This window comes from Globicephala melas, chromosome 21 (assembly GCF_963455315.2).
Source record: "Globicephala melas chromosome 21, mGloMel1.2, whole genome shotgun sequence".
NCBI lineage: Eukaryota > Metazoa > Chordata > Mammalia > Artiodactyla > Delphinidae > Globicephala > Globicephala melas.
Window position 1 is genome coordinate 22,420,091 of NC_083334.1, and position 20,221 is coordinate 22,440,311.

Here is a 20,221-nt window from a genome sequence, read left to right on the forward strand (position 1 = left end):
TGGTTGAAAATGTATTTATTTTTCTTCAAATGATCTTTTTTTCAAGCAATAAATAAAAACTGACATGTTTGACTTTTCTAAAAAACAAAACCAAACAAAAAATCCCCTAGACTATATACATCCTACAGAAATACAAGCATATCAAATGTAGAAATGACATCACTCTGAAAGATGGGGCTATTTACAGAAGTTACAAGTATTGCATTGCTCTGTCTTGAAGAAGCCTCTTTCTCCTATGACTCATAAACTCTAAGGAAGGGCAGGGTCCTCTTCAAAGAGGTGGCACTCTCCATCCTTCTCGATAGACAGGGAAACTTTCAGGGAAGAACATCGACATCCAGACACTGTATTCGGTTTCCTAACAACGCTCCGCAGATCAGCTGGCTTTCAAGGGGCCTGAAAGGGCCCCTCGTTCAGGAGGTCACGTGGCCCCTGAGCTCCTGACAGAAACCATCTCGTCCCTCAGCAGAGCTGAGGGGACTGACCATGAGACCACACTGAACTAGTGACAAACCCCTGGCTGTGGCTTCTGCCAGACAAGCCAGCTCTGTGTTACCAAGACCCAGCTTCCAAGAGCACCTTGCCATCCAGAAAGTAGCTTCCCAAACTTGGTTACACACGGAGAGCACCTGGGGAGCTTTGAAACCTACTGATGCCTGGGTCCCTCCTCCAGAAATCCTGCTGTACTTGGTCTGGGATCGCCTGGTAGCAGGGTTTCAAAGCTCCCCAGCTGAGGCCGACGGGCAGCCAGGGCGAACCACCACTTTACCAACTAGAGGCTTGGCGGCCCCTCCAATCTCACAGCCCCTTCCCCTCACATTTGAATCACCCGTCCCACCTCCCTCTGCCCATCTTCCCACGGATTCTACGTTTTTTCTCATGGCTTCCCAACCTTTTGGGTAACTCTCTGGAATCGGGCTAGGATGGGTACCTGAGGAAAATGGTCTCAGGAGGCCACGACTGAGGCTGGGAGCTCCCGGCCACCGGCTCACAGGCGGCTTCAGCCGAAGACTGCTCGGGGGAAGCTCCACGAACACACTTGGGTCACACAGAGATGCCGGGAGGGAAGCGGCAGCATTCTCCAGTCTCTACGGAAGATCCAGAGTGCCTACTGCCTTTGTCAACAGCACAGTTGATCTTCGGTGTAAGTGGCAATGCCTTCCAGCCATGACACATGTTTCACGTCACCAGAAATCACTCCATGGGAGAGACACCTGTTGAAACCCACTGGCCATTTGGACAGACCCTGCGGTGCTGTCTTCATTACAGCTATTCCAAGTCATCAGAGGCTTCTGATGGGAAAATAGTGACCCAAGTCCCTGTTTCCAATCAAGCCAATTTCCTATTTGATTTCTAAGAGTTTTGGGGCTGCTATTGGGTACAAAGAAAATGGCTTTATAAATAGTGGTTTGACGCTGTGACAGAAGACTTGAATTGGAAAGCAGGGAAAAGACCTGTCTGGCGCAGGTCCTGGGCTCCGACCGTGTGGTTGGGATCCAGTCTGGGAAAGCAGGATACACAAGTTTTGGCCAATGTACACTCATTCTGTAAAAAGCTACCTTCCCTCCTCTCTCAAGCAGTCCCTCCTGCGGGCCTATCTGCTTGTGGGAACCCACACTTTTTCAGACAGGGCTTGGGAAAGGCAGGACAAATGATGCCAACACAGGCTCATGTTTATGGAAGGAAATGTAAGGAACCTGGTCCTGTCTGGGATGTGGGGCTGAGAAGGAGCATTCCAACACTATTCCAACCTTGAGGCTTGACGTTATTTATGGGTGAACAGGAATGTGCATCACTTAGATCCTCAGAAGGCTAAAAAAACCCAAAAAACAAAACCAAAAAGCATGCTCTCGCTTCTAGACAAGTTTGGAATTACCTCTAACCTGGTACTGGGTAACAACACTGTTCCACGATACTACAAATTAAATAACACGTGGTTTGTCCCGTCCTCCCTCCCCCCAAGCCTAACCCATCTCCTTCTTTCTCCAAAAGCCATCCCTCCATCTGGAAAGGGCCCTGAAAATGGCAGTATCCCAAGAAAGGATTCTAAGACGGCACACAAGTGCCCTGGATGCCTGTCACAGAAACCAAGCAGCCAGCCCCCCCACAGAGTCTGCCCGACTCTTCACTCACTCCTCTTGCTGTCCTAGACTTCCAAGGGACCTGAAATGGGGTGTCCAGTCCCTTCTTTTTATTCACCTATTCACTTTAAAAATATTCACCGACACCACGAATTTTAAGAACCCAAGAATTTGTTGGTGTACTTCATTCCAAGCAAACCCCCTAAAATTAAAAACTCTGATTTATGCAAAAGAGAAAAAAGATGGTGCTTCCACTTCCAAAAGGATCCATTTCGGGTCTATCTCTCTTAGCTGGGTTCCCCAACGGCCTTGCCAAATGATTCACTGCAGGAAAAGCTGAATTGCGCCCAATTTTTTTACGAGCACCTTATATGATATGGCATTTATCACAGATGATATACAAGTTCTCAGGCAGGTCTATGAGAAAAATGCTTCCACCGCCACAGTGAGTTATTGATCACCAGAAACGGTTGTATTGTTGTGGTTTCAAATCGCTTCAGTGGCCCATGTGCCCAAGAACCAAGTGCGCTCCACGCTCCGTATTCGCGGATGCAGTATGCGCGGACGCAGTATCCGCGGATGCAAGAATCAGCGGATTTACGCATCCACGGATTTGGGTATCCGCGATGGAGGGAGGGGGTGCTGGAACCAATCCCCGTCAGATACCGAGGGAGGCTGTAATGAAAAAGTAGTCCCTTCCTTTCTTCCTCCTCCCACCCCACCCTGCCCCCTTCTCAGCGGTAACAAACGCAAGCTGATCATCATGCTAACTTGTACACACCACTTACTTCCTAACTGCTTTGACGTCTGCATGCTGTTGTGCTCTGCTGATCCACATTAACATAAATATATTCTAAATTCACCATCACTAGACTCTGTACTTACATACTCTGAGGAAATTCTCAATAAATACTTTTATTTATTATTAAGCATAATTATTCACCTGTTGGTGGTGACTTAGAAAGGAAAACCATGTCCTAAAAGATTTCTTTAAAAAAAAAAAAAAAATCCTGTAACTAAAACAACAACAAAAGGACCGAGCACACAGAACCAGGCACTTCTGGCAAACTTGATTTTATCTTGTCCCTTTCCCTCCCCTCCCTCCCTTCCCCTCCCCCTCAACAGAACTGGGTGGGCACATTTGCCAGGATCTGCGGGTTTCCTAACTTCAAGCCTTACTGCTGAAAAAAATGAGGTAAGAAATTCCTATCTGAAAAGTAAAACTGACGCACAAACCAAAACCCAGGTCTTCCCTGCCTGCCGAGGAAGACATTATTGCTCTAAGTTGGAGTGTTGTGTTTGTTTGCGTTAAATATGTATTCGGAGTCCTTATTGCCATTCTAGCTGGCCCCCCGGTTGGCCAAAGAGAGATGGATGGAAGGAGCTCTGTCGCCCCCTGTGGGCCAGTCCCGACCTGCTGCCCGCACAGGGCGCCACCCAACCCGGGCTGAGAGCCGACGGGTGTAGGGGAGGGAGGATTCGAGAGGCTCTAACAGCTGGGGGAGGTGGTGATGGGGCTGTGCAGATAGGGCAGGCTGCTGGGCGCCGGGTGCCCCCCGACGGAGACCGGGAAGCTGAAGACGAACTGCGACGTAGGGGTGGGAGTGGCCTTGCCCCGCTCGCGCAGCGGCCCCGACGGGCTGGCGGCCTCCACCGCGCAGGACGTGGCCAGCACCTGCGACTCGAACTGCAGCAGCTGCCCCATGAAGCTGAAGTTGGGCGAGATGATGCTCCGCCGCTGCTTCACGAACTCGAAGGCCTCCTCGAGCCTCACGCGCTTCTTCATCATCAGGTAGGCCAGGCAGATGGTGGCCGAGCGCGAGATGCCGGCCTGGCAGTGCACCAGCACGCGCCCGCGGCAGTCCTTCACCGCATCTGGGGCAGAGAGCGGCGCGCCGTTAGCGGCGCCCAGGTCCCCATCCTTCCCGGAAGACGGCTGCAGGCGGCCTCAGCCGGGACGAGGGTGCGGGGAGGACTGGAGAAGAGGGGGCCCTGCGGCTGAACCCCTGAAGGAACAGCGCCTCCCAGGCTGAGGCCGCGCAGGGAGGAACCCACGGGGGGAGGGCCTCTAGAGTTCCACCCCCGCTAGCGTATTTCGGAGAATTACGCAAACAAATGTACCTACGCAAACAAATGTACTACGCTTAGGAAATACGCCAGCTGAAGCTGGCGCAGTCCCCGCACACACGGCAGGGTTTTCATTTGCAGGAACAAAAACAATGACCCAATCCTTCTTTTGTCTCCCTCCCCATCCCCAGAGTCTTATCCTCTCGGCACCTGGGGACGTCCAAGGAAAAGGTCCTTGGCTCTGTAAGCTAACAGCACCTGCTGTTTGCCTAGGTCCGTCAGACCATCCAGGGCCTGCACAACACCCCACGGGCAAGCCTTCCTACTGAGGAAGAGGGGAAACAGGCAGCCCCCCCGGATATGGCCCTTCCTAAGTCCCTCCTTCCACACACCAGCTACACGTGGTTCCCTCTTCCCTCCCATCCTCCCTCCGCCAGACCTGGGCCCAGCACCCGGGCCTGGGAGGACCCAGCACCCTGGCCAGAGCCAGCCTACCGATGTACTCGATGGCCACCATGAACCAGGAGCTGATGTCGGCCTTGTGGCTGTCCTCCACCGGGATGCACTTGTACTGGTAATGTCCTTCAAAGTGGTTCGGGCAGTCAGAGGAGACGTTCAGCAAGGCTGTGATCCCCAGGGCGTCCAGCATGTCTCGCCGGGCTGCGTGATAGGCGCTGCCGAGGTAGAGGAAGGGAAGGATCTCCACGGGACCCCCCTGCACCAGAGAGGGAAAACAAAGCGCCCCACCCCCCACCGGCAAACGTCGTTAAGTGAAAGGCAACTGGGCAGGGGGCTGGGACGTGTGGGGGCGGGGAGAGGGAAGCCAGTCTCAGGTGGGCTTTCATGGGCCCCGGGGACACTGCCCGTGGACCCGGCCCCTCCAGGTTTCCCGTGTGCCGCTCGGGCCCCGGCAGGGAGCGATGGGCTCTGGCCTTTCTGCTCTGCTCTGCTATGGGCCCCACCTGCTGGTTCAGGCAGACCACTTCCCCCGTGACAGATGAAGCTGGCCGTGCCCCACTGTTTGTGACGCGAAGAGCTTACACCCGCTACCGCAGAGCTACGCGGCCTAGGCGCTTATTCGGCTGGATACGCCTTCACTTGGCAGATGAAAGGCAGACGCCATGTCCACCTCACACACAAGAGGAGGCATCCTGGCAAAATGAGGTAACGCTGGCTTCACTAACGACAATCCTCTGAGTCAGATCAACACAAGTGATCTCGGATTTGGGGAGCAGAGTTGCTGGACCCCATACATTTACTCCATTTCCATCTAAAGGAAAGGGCTGGAAGAGGTGGGCTTGTACGAACCGTAGTGGCATAAGCTGCTTTTCTTGGGAGAAGGGTTGGTTGATCATTTATGTCCATTTAGCATTTACAATTAACTTGTATGGGGGGCGGACAGCCGAACTCTTTTGAATCGGGCAGTCCACATGCTTCTGGCCTCCTTCCTTGCTTGTCTGCACATAACTCTAGAGGCTAAGTCAGGGACGTATGTGTTTATATTCTTTTCTTAGGTGAGGGTAATAAGAGAGGGAAGGGGAAGACTTCCAAGGAATAGTGGACTCCACCTAACATCACACCCCGATACTCAACACATTCTCCCCACATTGAGGCACTGCGTCCAAAGCCTTTGACAAGCAGTCCTCTTCGCACCTGGTCGTGCAGTGGGGTGCCGCAGGAGCTGCAGCCCAGGTCCAAGGACTCAGCCGTGCTTGGGGGCACAGCAGGTGGGATGGCTGCCAGGGCCTTGGTTTTAGAACAGAATTCCGGGTACTCGGAGGAAAACCTCTCATAGCCACCTGTAAAGTAGAAAGATATTCAGGTTAATGGGGTCGCTGAGCCAGCAGGAAACCACAAAGAACTTGAATCCTACCTGATGGAGGAAAGCTGTTGGGAAGCTGGGGCTGGTTGTACCTACATTTGACACTGGGTGGCACTGTGGGCCCAGAGATAATGGCTATGGAGACCTTTTTCCCTGGGATGCAGAGATTACATTCGGCCAAGACTGCAAGACTGCATCCCGAAAGCGGGAATGAAAGCTTTAGGGACAAGACTTCGGATTGGGATGCAGATACACAGAGGAAGATGTGCAGGGGAGATGAAGAAGGGATAATTTCTTTACAGTGATGACAAAGAAAGAGGGAATAGCCACTGGGGGTTTCCATGAGCACTTCAGCTGGCCCCTGCGCCCTACAAAAATGTCTGTCATCCCCCCACTACAGCCCTTCTTTTAGAGAGGTTCTCCAATGTGGGAGAGAATAAAAAACTATTACCCTGGCACCGGCCCTTCTGGATCTCAGCAACAGAACAGATACCAATCGCACGGCCCCATGAACAGCTGTTCCATGGACATGGGGCCAAAATGAGAGCAAACGGGCTAAAATCTAAATAAATGCCTCTTGCTACATACAGGTTTGGGGCAAGGGAGGATGTCCTGACCTGAGGTGCTAAGCCCTGGAATGGTTCTCTGTGGGGTCGTCTTCCGGGGAAGGAAGGTCGTTTAAGTAAAAAGAGATAAACGGCCAACTTCTCTGCAATAGTGTCAGTGCCATTCAGGAAAGGGCCGGCTGGGCGGACGTGGGCAGAGATGCGGGCAGAGATGCAGGCAGACGCAGGCAGTGAAACACACCAAGAAGAGAGACATTCAGCCTGTATATCTGATTTTCTTGTGATCTCTGGGACTTCCCTTTGCGGGACACTTACCATCTATTGTCAAGGTTTGGCCCTGCTTGTATTTTTATTTTTGCAGTTTCTGTTGGACCAAAAATGGATTATAAATGAATTCAGTAGGGTCTGCGGGTTCTGGAACAACCACTCAACTGATGGTCACATAGGCAGCTAGCCCGTTACGTCTTTATGACTAAGTGATAGGGTGGGTGCCACTGTTCCCGATCACCACTGTGCAAAGCAATTTTCCAACATGTGACGGTTAGTCAATTACTTGCCCTGAATCCCAACCCTAGAAACTTCCGCTTTGGAGAGGAAAGAAAATTATGTTCGCCACGTCATTAAGGCTTCCAGAAACAGGGCAGACATTTTTTCCTCTCTGACTGGAGGCCTCCTGTTTCCCCCACTCCCTCCCTCAGGCTATAAATGGATATTTCTCTGGTCCCAGGCCCTGGCTCCTGCTGAGTCATAATGACCAGCCTCCCTGGAGGGAAAACCTGCTGAGGGGCCAGTACTGCCCGCTTCAGATGTGCTGGTGGCCTCAGTGGACTTCTCGTCGCAGGAGCGGCCTCCCTCCCGTTATCACCCCCATCTGTCCCCTTTCCCTATAAAGCTGTAAACACCGCTGCCCCAAGTGCGGTGTGTGCGGGAAGAAAAGCCAGCAAGTGCCACTAGCTGAAGGCCCTGGGATGGGAGACTTCGGGAGACGCTGCCCTTTGGAGAAAGCGGAAGGAGAAATGGGTCACTCAACCAACGGAGGTTGATCATCTATATGAAAAGCCATCACTTGTTATTCTAGAGACTTCTACAGGATTTGAATTTTTTTTTTTTTTTTTTTTTTTTTTTTTGCGGTACGCGGGCCTCTTACTGCTGTGGCCTCTCCCGTTGCGGAGCACAGGCTCCAGACGCGCAGGCGCAGCGGCCATGGCTCACGGGCCCAGCCGCTCCGCGGCATGTGGGATCTTCCCGGACCGGGACACGAACCCGTGTCTCCTGCATCGGCAGGCAGACTCTCAACCACTGTGCCACCAGGGAAGCCCAGGATTTGAAATTTTTTAAGTAAGATGATCCGTGTCTTTATTACAAACTTTGAGCTAGTAAAATACATTTTTTTCAAAGAGATGCAAGGCATGAGTGGTGCCCTCCAAAAGCTCATCAGCTAGACAGGCAGGCCAACAGTCACAGGAGGGCCAGGGCCCGGCTCCAAGGTCACGGAGGAAGAGCAGGCCTGAGGGCAGCAGGAGCTAAGGAAGCTCAGAGTGGTGGGAAGAATGTTCTCGCTGCTGAGAAGGTACACGACAGGGCACCAGACTGAAGTCCTGAAGAGCCTCGCCTCTGCAGTCGGACTCCCAGGTCTGGGTTCAATCATCGGCTGTGCAGCCTTGGGGCCGTCACTGAACCTCTCTGAGCCTCTTCCTCATCTGTGAAATGTGATGAAGCTTCCAGGCCAGGAGTCTCCTGTGAGGACTGACTGGAACGGCCAGTGCACTGCACCGGGCCTTGGGGAGAAGCTCAATGAAGGTTTTCTTTTTTGGTACCTACAGGTGACTTCGGCTTTACTGGCAACTTCTCAGACCCTGGACAGCCTTCTCCTCCTGGGCTTTACTTATTTTTTCCAGTACGCATCTTGAGAGCTGGTAATTAAGACAGCAGAAGAACAGGTGCTGGGCACTTCCTGAGCCCTGAGTGCCCTGCCCAGTCAGGGACATCTGCTACCTCCCAGGGTCAACCGTCAATCAATCCGGGGCGGGGAGGGCCCAGCAGAACCCTCGGAGGGCTCCGAGGCCAATCGCACCTGTGCAGGGGAGGGTGCAGGCGGCCCAGAGGCCAGACCCGGCCTGAGGGGGGCTGTCTGTCGTCACCCCCAGGCTGCTCATAGCAGGACGGAGAGACAGCAACTGTTAGGAAAGGCACCATTACAACAAAGTGGAGAAACACGATTACTGAAGAGTCTGTTCCCTCTGGGGGGTTTTCAGAGAACAGGCAGAAAGGAACCAAGTGAAGAAGCAGATTTGTTCAAGGGACAGGAACAAGGTGAGGGTTGCGTCCCTCGGTGGCAGCGGTGGAAAGGTTTTCCCTCCTGAGCCGTTGCTAGCTTCGGGGGCAGTCTGTGGCTGGTAGTTACAAGGAGCATCACCAAAGGATCTCCTTCTGGGGCCGAGGTGCTGCACTCAGGCCAGGCCCTCGGATGAGCTGAACGTGCCCTGGTGGGCCTGGAGCTCGCAGGCGAGGCAGTGCAGACACAGGAGTGCAGGTCAGGGGCCGTTCAGTCCACACCCCACCCACAAGGCCACACGCCAGGAAGCCACCTCCAGGTATCCCATGCGTGTTCATAAAAATGACAGACCCTCTTAAAAGGAAGTGTTCATTACGTGTCAGGCTCTTCCCACACAGGTATCCAACCAGTAGCCCTAGAGGAAGGCATGACAAGCCCCAGTTTTACAGAAGAGGAAGCGGAGGTGCAGGGCAGCCCGCAGGTAAGGGCGGGACCGGCATTCAGCCCACAGAAGGGGCCTGAAAGCCCCTTTGAAGCTGGCCGTCAGGAGCCCACCCTGCTGCTTGCCCACTGCTGCCTCCCCGGTGGGCCTTCTCTAGGGGCCTTGCCTGCTGGTTTCATCACGCGAAGAAAGAGTTTTCACGCAGAAACAGAAGGGATGTGAACAGAGCACTGCTGACACTTCACCAAACTGCTTCTTTCCGGTGCTTTTCCAGGTAGTCATGGAGGAGTCGTGACCAGCGTTTTTCTATTTAATGAAATAGAATAGAAGCTACTTGAATGCGCTGCATTTACAGAGCGTGTAATTTTATGGCACTGTGCTTTCAGGGTGACGGTCCCCGTCACAGGGACTTCAGCTAAAGCCACTTGCTAGCTCTTCTTCCCCCACACACCGCCTTGACTCCAGCCCGAGTGTGGCATTAGCCCCGTCGGTGTGGGGCTACAGACACCTGGCCAGGTGATGAGCTTACTGGAGGGTACCACTCACGTCTTACATCTCTTGGGAAAACATGTATTTTAAGAGCTCAAATTATGTAATAAGCACACGGATCATTTCACTTAAAAAAAATTCAAATCATCTCGAAGAATATAGAGTAGCTCTATGCTGGGTCATGGCAGAAATGAAACTGAATTTCTTAGGGTGGGTGGGATTGAAGAAGACTGCCCCCAGCCCCCTCTCCTCCGTGCCTCCCTTCCCAGCCCACATCTGTGCAGGTACCAGAGCCTCGGCCCTTCCAGTAAGTGCTAGATTTAGATCTCCAAGTTTTATCCAAAACTCATGAGAGGGAAAGCTTATTGTCACTGTAGACCCGGAGGGGAGCGCTCTACCCCGTGACCCCTGCAGATGTGCAGGGTAGACACAGCAGACAGGTGTGGACGCATCCCAGCTCCGACTGTGGAAGCCGAGCTAACACATTCCCTCTAAGTCCTGTTTTCCACCCTCCAAATGTAAGGATTCCAGACGATATCATCTATAAGTTCCAACATTCTGTGATCCTGAACGTTCACAAACCACTCATTTGCAAACTACACACTGACAGCAGGTGCCTCAAGACCTATATTTCCATCTTCTGAACACATTTTCACAGCACAAACGCCAATGAATTCCCACCTGGTTTTCTCCTACGTCCTATTGCATGTAATTCTGTAACAGACATGCTGACTAATTTTGACCCGTTTTTCTCATGTTCTTATTTAACAATATACCTTCTAGTCTTAAAGCTCTCATTTTCTCAACTTCATTTTAAAATTTGAGAGTCTTGGGGGGCTCGGGGGAAACAGGACTATAATTTTCCACTTGATTCCCCTGAGGAATAACTACATCTAAGTTCCATTCTGTGTTCCTTTCAGCTTCTCACAGAAACTGTAGCTTTGAAAACTGGCTGGCCTCCTGCTTATGCAGGGGTGGGAGTGAATGTGGGAGAAAGTCCTTGGGAAAGGGCAGGCTGGCGTAGTGCTGGTCGTCTCACCATAATAGGACTCTTAATGGGGTCTGTGATGGGAAAGACTGTCTCTTGGTGGTGACGATGGTCACGGATCTGAACGTGGCTGCCAGGTTTTTCCTGTGACCCTCTCCACGCTCAGAATATCACCGGTTCACAGACAGGGCTCATGGCCTCGCTCTCTTGGGACAGCTTATCAATACGAGGCAAATGTTGCCCAGCAGGCAAGTCTGGGGACATTCGAAGGTCCCTTGGCTTTGAGAACTTCCCTTGATGCGGGTGTTGACCTAGGAAGCGCCCCTCTAAATGCTGAGCAGCATTTCCAGTTTAGCTAAATGGGCTTCTCACCTTGGGGCTCGGTGTCAAGACCTCGGTCCCGGGCCAGCTGGGCTGACACCTGATGCCACACTCGGGCTGGACCTTGTTTGCAGCCCCTCCCAGAGTCCTTCTGTGCTATCTGCTCCGTTCAGCAAGCCGCCTTCCGCTGAGAGTCTACATTTCTTCCTCTCAAACTTCCTCTTTGTTAGATGGGAACTGCCTCCCAGCAAGAAAACCAGCTATCTGCTTTCAGATGTTCTGATTTTTTTCAAGGAATTTCTTGGCCCTTTAAAAAGGCCACCCTTTCTCCTCCCTGAGTTCTCTGTGCAGCCCACCTTGGTGGGGACAGCCACCTTTCCTGTAAGCATCCAGGAGAAGCCCAAGGGAGCTGCGATAGGCTTACGGACAATCAGGTTGCCACTCTCAATTTACACCTACACCCTGTCTTTAGTTGCTTTTGTTGGTTGGAAACATCCAGTTCAAATGATGCAAAGAGTAGTGAGTTTGCTTCATTCCTTACAATTCTTTAAGGCTTTCGACTAGGGGTTAGAAATTACCTTTAAGGCCTAATTTTTTTTTTTTTTTTTTGGTAATTCTAACAATTCTTGGCTGTCATGGGCATTGTGTCCTGTTTGCAAGGAGAAAAGCCAGTCCTTTTGCCTTTGGGTGAAAGAGGTGTTCAACCTTAGCGTCCCCCAGGACTCTGCTGTTTGATGCCACTGACCTCCTGGAAACGAGGATGGACAGGGCAAATGGACACAGAGAAAGAAAAGACAGAAGACAGTCACCCGAACCCCACCCATAGCATTCATTACGGGCCTTAGTGGCTGTTTTCACAGGAAGCATAATGTCAGGTCTGTATGATCAGGCCTGGGGACTGCTGGGTAGGTGACTTCCAACCTGGAAGGAGAAGCTGGAGTATTTAGTTGATCTTCCCAGTTTCTCAAAACAGCTCCAGGACAGCTTTTAAATCAGAACTTGAATAAGACTGACAAAGGTCATGGGCTGAGACGAATTTTAGATAGAAGGAAAAGTAAGATAATGTTTTTATACCTGACATCTTCTGCAAAACAGACTGATTTATTTGGAGACTGTGGGAGGTAAAGGAAGACTTCTGTTAGGGTAAGAAAATGCTCTTTTTGTCTTTCTCTATTGACCCAGGGTGGATGGGGTGGGAGCGGTTGTCTAAAACCCTATTCCAAGGATCTATGAGGAGTGAGAAAGGGATTTCAAAGGAGACGTGTACTGTAATAAAATCTGAAAAGCTAAACTTTCTAAACTGTCCCAAAAATGTCTTACAGGATTTTAAATAAAATGAGCTTAAAAAAAAGTTTATCCCAATGGGAAGCTTTTACTAGCCAAAAGACCAGAAAATGTAGTGATTTGGGTTACTGCTTTTAGCAAACCTTGGGTAATATTAGGGAATGTAAAGGCCAGATAGTATTTCATTGATAGAAAGTAAAGTTTACTCTTAACTATGAATTCTTGCCTGTAGTATTAGTTATTAACTGCCTGCAATGAGTAACCAACTTCCTGCCCTTCAAAGTGGCAGAAATGGGAAAATCGGCCTTTAAAAATGCAATTAATTGGTAGAATTAGATAGCCTGTGGCCAGGAAGGGTAATAGAGCTTCTGAAAATGCCCAGCTGTTTTTACTCTCCCTCCAGGACGGCAGACACCAACAATCAGTCTTCCACTGGCTTAATGTCTGACCACTTTTATTCCACACCCACCACTGCACATGAAATGAGACTCCCAGGAAGGCCCATTGGCTGCAAAATAAAGGAACAACTCCGGTGGGAAAAAAATTACCCAACCCCTAATCAATTAAGGCATTTACTAAAGATAATCTAAGGGGCTTGTCTCCCCCTGTTTCCCTTTAGTTCCCCGTCCCCAGCTCCCCCCTGCCCATGAGCCCACATTTCCTGCCATTCCACTTCTCCAAGGAATGAGAGTGCAGGAGGCATGGCTGTCCTCCCCCAGAGGCACGTTCCCGCAGCGCTGGGGGAGCAGACCACGCCCATTTCCTTCTGCCCTCATTAGGGATGCCTTTCCAGTAGAAGTCAAGAAGAAACAGGACCTGTGTGGAGAGCGCCTCTGCTTAGCACATAAATGAAAATACGCAAGTTGAATAGACTAGGACCCAGTTAACCTCAAAGATGTTCTACCACCACTGCAGAACAAGCTGGAAGGAGCCCCCCCCCCCAGCCCAAACTCTGTGAATTTTAGGCGGCTGCTTCCAAAGGCAGGCTCCCTTTGCTCAGAAAAACCCAGCTGAACCTCTCCTGGCTCCTCCCGGGGGGCCTGTTCCTGGAGAGAGAGAAGTTCGGTCCAGGCCTAGACACTTTCCGGCTCAGAGGATGCGGACTTTGAGAGGCAGCGGGCCGTCCTCCCTGCCCGCACCAGGTCAGACAACAGGAGGCAGTGCAGGCCTCGGGAGGAAACAGCCCTTAAAACACGCCTTTTCCGTGGGCCAGGCACCTCGCCAACCGCCAGGGGACTGTCGTTTTACCCAGAGGCTGCCCGTCCAACGCAGCCTTCACATTAGCATCTGCCTTGCGCCGGGCGGCCGGTCCGCAGGGCGGCTCTCGGTACAGGTCTGGCTCCGGGCTCTCCCGGCGGGATTCGCGGGAAACAGGGAGGTGCCACGAGCCCGAGGCGGAAGCCTTAAAAATCTGTCTCTCTCCCCGGGAGCGGGGCCTAAGTGTCTGCGCGCCCGGAAACCCTAGGGCGGTCCTCTCCGGATTTCTTCCAGGAAGAAAAACAAAACAGAACGAACCCAGACCCCACGTGCGTCTGCCCTACCTCGAGAAGGGTCCTGTGTTCAGGGCCCGCGCAGGCAGGCGCGCGATCGGGCTCCAAATCAGGAGCGATCGAGGTCAGCGCGGCACGGAGAACACCCCGGCCAGCCCCTGCCACTCGAAGGGACTTTGGTCCCAGAGACGTTTCTCTCCTCGTCCCCACGAGCGCCGGCACGCCGGCATCATGCAAGGGAGTGCAGGAGGCGTGCGTCAACAGCCCGGACCCCAGCCCGGCGCTCTACCCGGTTCGGGGCCGCGTGGCTCCCGGCACAGCTCGGCGCCAGGGCAGGCGGGGGCCCCGGGCCCCCTGCGCCCAGCTCGCCGGGCTTAGCGGTCCTTCCGGTGCAAGGCCCTTCCTGGCACTTTCTCTTAAAGCGCTGGGAGGAGAAGGGAGGAGCGTTTGGTTTAATCTGAGGTGCCAAAGGCCGCCCTCGTAGAGAAAGAAAAATCAGCAAAATCGCCTTAGTAGTTCAACCAAAGGTCAACAGCAGCATTTCCCCAGCAGCTGACAGGTCAAATGGCCAGGAAACAACTGCCGAGAACAAAGTCCCCCGCTGTTCACGGGGGCAAGCCTGGCCCGCCGGCACTGGGCAGTGTTGTGCTTTTTGGCAGGGGCGGCGGGGAGAGGTTTCCGCCGCGCCTCCCGCCCCATCTCCCTTCCTCTCCAGTGAGCGGGTCTGGAGAGGGCAGGGCAGGAGGGAGGGGGGCCAGGGGCGCCGACAGGGAAAGGGGCGGCTCTTTGATAGCCCGGGTCCGAAACGCCTCTGGACTTCGGAGGCCAAGACCCGCCGCGGGCGAAGGAACTCGCGGAATGCGGCGCGGGAGGAAGGGACACTGCGCGGCAGGGGCCCCAAGCAGCCCGCCAGCTCCCCGCCGCCCGACGCCCGGCAGGTGCGGTCGGCGCCCCCGTCCCTCCAGGTACTTGGGTAGCCCTCAGCCCTTTCGGAGTTTCCGACTTGCACATTTGACAAGACCTCCCCTCCCCAAGAGTTTCGCACTTAAGCGCGCGCCGCCATCTGAGAGTCGAGTCTGAACAAAAGGTCGCACTTGTCGCAGTTTGAGTCCCCGTCCCGCCTTGCGTTCCCCAGATACTCGGACCTCCCGCCTCCCGCTCCGGAGCCTGGGGATGGCGGGAGGGGTTGGCGACCCTCCAGCTGGAGCTCGGAGTTGGGCAGCAGGGGAGGAGAGAACAGATCGCTCCACATCAGGCCCGCAAGCCGATCTTCGTTTTTGCGTTTAGGAAGGGCTGGTTTCCAGCCGGACCCGCAGGGCCCATCCCATCCCCGCGCTCACCCTCCTTCACCCCCTGCCCCATGTCTCGGGATCTCTGGGTCGGACTCAGGGCGGGGCCCAGACACGCCAAACCAACAGGCCTAACCTCTCCCCCACCTCCCGCACCGTGGCACTTGGGAGCACTTCCCTGGACTCGAAGGTGGGCAACGCAGCTGAGTCGCTTCGCCCGCAAGACCAGACCGTTAGTGGCTGTAAACAATCGCAGAATCGCCAGGAAGGGTCCGGAATTTCAGGTGACGGAGCCCTCACCGTCTCTGAGGACCTCAGGACCTCGCGCTTGCACACAAACACACAGAATCCTTGCACACCACGCGCACACACCAGTACGCACAAAGGAGTGCGCGGGGGGGGATCCCGCAGCCACGAGTCCCTCCAGGCACTTCTTCTCCTGCCCACTAAGGCTCAGGCAGCGGAGCCCCGCCGCATCGACCCTCCAGCTCGCGCCCGGCGCCGGCGTTTACCTTTGAGCAGGCAGATGTCGGTGCGCTCGGCGTTGCGTCGCAGCGCCTGCACCACCAGTGACACGGTGCTGTCCTCGCGGAGGCTCTCGGCGCGCGGGCTGCGCTCGTCGTAGACGATGACGGCTGAGTAGAGGCCGGAGCGCAGGCGGGCGCGGACCTCTTCCTCCGCGGGCAGGATCTGCTCCAGGCTCACCGAGCCCTTGGCCCGCCGCCGCACGATGGTGTTGCAGCGCACGTTGACTGAGCCTCGAATGTAGCCGGCGCTGTGCGCCAGGAACGGTCGGCAGTCCAGTAGCAGGCACTTGCCGCCGCTCAGCAGACCCAGGGCGCCGTGGCTGCCGCTGCCGCTGCCGCCCGCGCCGCCACCGTTCTCGTCCCGGTTCATCAGCCTTTTGAGCACGCTGCAGTCCATCTCCCGCAGCTCCTCCACCGTCACCATGGTCGCCAGGAACCGCGGCTGCTGGGCACGCGAGGAGGCGAAGGACGCCCGGGCTAGCTAGGCTGCAGGAAGGGGCGAGCGGGGGCTAAGGGAGAGCGCGGGCAGAAGTGGCCGCAAACTTGGCCCTTAGGGGCTCCCACGGCCGAACCTCTTCTCCCGGTCCCCTTCCTCCCACAGACTCGCAGTTACATAGCAGTCCGAGCGGCCTCGGCGCCAGGCAGCACGGTGCCAAGGGGGAGGTGGCGGTGAGGGGAGTGTGTTTACGGGAGAGGACCAAGGGCTTTTTTCCGTTGTCGCCTCTATTGTATTTTGCCCGTTGTGCTGCTCTGGCCGCCGTTCCCCACGAACTGCCGGAGCTCCGCGGTCTGCCCCAGCCAGAGTTTCCTCTCCTCGGCTTATGGATTTATTAATGCTCCTCTGCTCTCCCCCGGGAGGGGGCAGATTCATTACTACCTCGCGAGGCCCCGCCTCTTTCCATTCTAGGTCGCGAGCCCTGCTCCGCCCCCCGCGCTCGCTCCCCGCCCCCTCGCGACTCCCCTCGCCCCGCTGGTCCCACCCCCTCCGCCCGCCCGGGCGCGTGAATGGAGTACCGGCCGCTAGCGCCCAGTCACGGGGACGCGACGTCACAAAGAGCGGAGTAAACAGGGCGCGCGGCTCTCGCCGCCAGGCCCATTCATAAAACCAAGACCTAGAGGATGAGGGAGGAGGCCTCCGACCCGCGGGCGAGCCGCAGCGCCCGGACTTCGTGAATGGAGCTTGGCGGCGCCTCTCCCCGGCCTCCGCGGCCCGCGTCCAGCCCGACCCGAGTCGCCGTGCAGCCATCGCACCCCGCCGCGGTGGTGGCGGCGGCGACGGGCGGAAAACAAAGTCGCCAGCCGAGAAGCCGGCCTAGCGGAGGCCTGGGCTCGGTTTCGAGGTTTCATTCCTCTTCACCTCCGTGCTTGCCCCTTACCAGCCTCGCAGGTGTCCCCCACGTACCCAAGTGGACTGGGGAACCCTGCACCGCATCCCAGCCGGCCCGGCCCTCCTCGCCCCAGGCTCACGGAGTGCGTTCGGCCCGCCAGCCGTTTTTTCTCTTGCGATTCCTCAGCCATGAGCTTCTGCCTTAGCCTGATCAATTTTCATCTTAAACCGTTAAATCAGCTTTATAGCTTCCCGAGGAACGTGGGCAAACCCCAACCCAGACGATGAAAGAGAAAACCCTCCCGCCCCAAAGCCCAGTTAATAGGAGTGAGGTGTGGAGTCTGCTGCTTTACGACCCGGAGGGAGGCATTAATTGAATCCGGAATGTTGTTCCCAAGAAGGAAGGCGGGAGTGCCACTCCCTTCCACGCTTCTTAAAGATGTTTATTTAACCCTGATGCGGGAAAAAAAAATCCCGACGTTTTCGGCTTTTGGAAAAGTCCTCACCCCATCTTGTACTCGTGTGAATTGTCTTCTCAGGAAATGACAATTAGGGTCCACACTTGGTGCGAAGCTAGAACCACGGAAATTGACGCGTAAAGGATTTAATACGCTCCACGGCCGATTCAGGTTTCTTTGCCTTGCTTTTTCCAGGTCAATTCGCATTTTTTTCCCGCCCCCGTTTTTACTTATGCATTTCGTTTCCCAGAGGCCGCTTTTGCCAGGGGGTGTGTGCGCGCCTCGGTGGGGTCACGACAGAAGCCAAAAAGTATTGGCCCATCTTGCCAAGTCTTGTTAGTGAGAATTAACCAGCGAGCTGGGAATTACAGGACTCGCTCCGGGCCTTGGTGGCAGCGGGGTCGAGTCTTCCACTCTGGCTCTGCAGAGGCAACAAGGGCCGCAACCCGCGGGGTCCCTCCCTCCCCGGAGTCGGCCTTCCGCTCCGCCTTTGTTCCCCGCGGAGCGGCTCTCCGGAGATGTCACCTCCGGCCTCCAGGGCCACCCCTCCACTCCCCAGCCCGGCCTCGGCGGCGGCCTCCACTTCCGAAACCTACGACCCGCGCTCCCCTCCCGCTGCGCCCGCGCTCCCGGACCCCCAGCCCAAGCTGAGTGCGCCGCGAGGAGCGCCGCTCACCCGTGGGGATACTCCTTTTTACCTCGGGCTCCAAAATGGCTCTGCAATGCACTGATCCCGTCTCTGTTTAAAATTTACTACTTTGTTCATCGTGGATTCTTTTCATGGGGGGGGGGCACTAACTTTGTTTAAGGTACTACATTAGGATATTTATTTTGACCACTGACTTTCGGGCTCCCCCTGACATTTTGCACACGAGGCGCGTGCTCACTCTAGCCCCGGGCCTGGAGGAGGCCACCACTGCGGACAGACCGAGGCCGCGGGTCGCTGCGGAGGGGCGGTCAGCGGTCAAAGGCTCGCTGCTTGGCTTCTCCGCTGGGAAGGGGTCTGTACTCCCTCCAAGGGCAATGGGGGCCTCTGTCTGGTTTCTCACGTGCTGAGGTGGCCCTGAGGCTCCGTGTAAAGACTCACTCTCCCTGGTACACCAGGAGCGCGCCCTTCCCAAGGGGCTCCCACGCCCCGACCGTCCCCGGCTTTCCCGGGCCGCTCTTGGGCAGCCAGGCCCGCTTCCAGGAAAACGCCGTTGCCTTTCCAAGGGCTTGAACTGGACATCTCGTGTAAGAGCCTCTCAGTCAGAGGCAGGTCCGGGCCAACTGCGCACGTGTCGCAGGAGCTCGGAGACGTCCCCCTGCCGCACCCGCCGGGCTCTGCTAGCCTTTGTCTCCCCAGCGCTGGGGGCGCCTCCCCGCCCGCCTGACCCCCGCCCGGCGCTCACGTGGCCCGTAAATAACAGTCAAATCCGGGGTGGGGGGGGAGGAAAATGCCCACCAAACAAAGACTTGCTTTCTGCACCTGACAGTAATCCGCGGTCGAAGCCCGTAAATCCCTCAGGCAATGCACAAGGAAGGGGGCGTGGGCGGGCGCGTGTGAGCGTGTGTCCACGTGTGCGCGCCCGCGCCTGCGCTCCCGCTCTCTGGAGGGGAGCCGGAGCTCCCACTTCACGTAGCTAAGCCGAGAGCCGCTTGCGTTACGAACGCGAATGCCTCATTTTTGAAGAAGACTGCGGAAAAAAAATCCTCCCCCTTCAAGTTAGGAATTAGCTTTCAGTTGTGTGAATTTCAGCCAACGAGATTTAAATTTCGTATTTATCCGGGTCCTCTGTAAGCACCCTAGATAATTGTTTTAATTTTAATTTTTGGTATTGTAAGTATGGGGGCCCTTTGCTACACAGTTAAATGAATACAATGTGAGGGCTACCCGATAACGGCTATAGAGGTGATAAAACTTGTCTCCATTGAGTATGCAGCGGGGCGGGGGTGGGGGGGGGAAGGACCTTAATCAGTTTACACAGGAACCTCGTGAAACAGCTTGTCAATAAGTAGATCTTGGAGAAAACAAAGGCATTTAGAAGGAAAACATTGAATGTTATTTCAAAGTTAATTTAATTAAGGAAGGCATAGCTGCAGGAGTTGAGATGGGATTGCCCAAGGAGAGAGATTTTATTTATATTCAGCAGGAAACCTACTTTAAACATTCACTGTGACATGCAAATCCAGCTTCTCTTTTCATCAGATGGTCCTCAGACAGATCTTATTAGTCACTGTCAGGCCTGGCAAAACCCTTGTTCTTGTTTAAGAACACTTATTTCCAACTAGGAAGTTGTGTGATCTGGGAATTTAAAGCCCAGAGTAAGGATCCCCAGAGAGGACTATGGCTTCTATTCTTGTTTTGATGCCAACCTCTGACTCACTGCCCTGTTCCCAGGGGCCTGAATAAAACTTGCCTGAAAAATCATTAATGAATTAATCGAGGTGGTGATGGAAAGAAAGGTTCTGTGGATTCCTCTTTACTGAGTAGAGAGGGTGTCTTGCTTCTTGCTCTCAACTGGAACAAGAATGGTCCTTTTTGCATGGAGCTGTTGGCTAGGTTTCTTAGATCAGCTGATTGGGGAGCTTCCCCCCATAGTGGGAATGCTTAAAAGAACTGAGAAGCTCTCTCATGCTCCTCCAGGTAAGAAGTCTGTATATACTGTGTGTTTTTGGCAACAGGTATAGATGGAAATGAGGAACGTCTGTCCTTCCCTGCCCACCGCTGCTCATCAAGTCAGGACTCAAAAGCAATGGAAAGTCTTCAATGGTGAGAATGAACATCACCAAACAACCTCAGAAACATAACCTGA

The 20,221-nt window shown here is 54.5% G+C and overlaps 1 protein-coding gene across 1 annotated transcript; it reads right to left on the reverse strand.

Moving 5' to 3' along the window:
- Positions 1–16,463, reverse strand: DUSP4 (dual specificity phosphatase 4). Its single transcript, XM_030832409.2, has 4 exons — positions 15,627–16,463; positions 5,802–5,947; positions 4,644–4,863; positions 1–3,956 (listed from the first exon to the last, which is right to left on the reverse strand). Exons 1-4 carry the CDS (start codon positions 16,063–16,065, stop codon positions 3,571–3,573), a joined length of 1,191 nt encoding a protein of 396 aa, XP_030688269.1. The 5' UTR covers positions 16,066–16,463; the 3' UTR covers positions 1–3,570.
- Between the last annotated feature and the right edge of the window lie 3,758 nt (positions 16,464–20,221).

Bases quoted from the DNA above. Each gene is read 5' to 3' on its own strand.
- DUSP4 (XM_030832409.2), bottom strand. From the start codon at position 16,065: ATGGTGACGGTGGAGGAGCTGCGGGAGATGGACTGCAGCGTGCTCAAA. The intron at 5,948-15,626 runs GTAAACGCCGGC...TCTACTTTACAG, and splicing joins CGACATCTGCCTGCTCAAAG to GTGGCTATGAGAGGTTTTCC. The intron at 4,864-5,801 runs GTGCGAAGAGGA...TCTCTGGTGCAG, and splicing joins GCACCCCACTGCACGACCAG to GGGGGTCCCGTGGAGATCCT.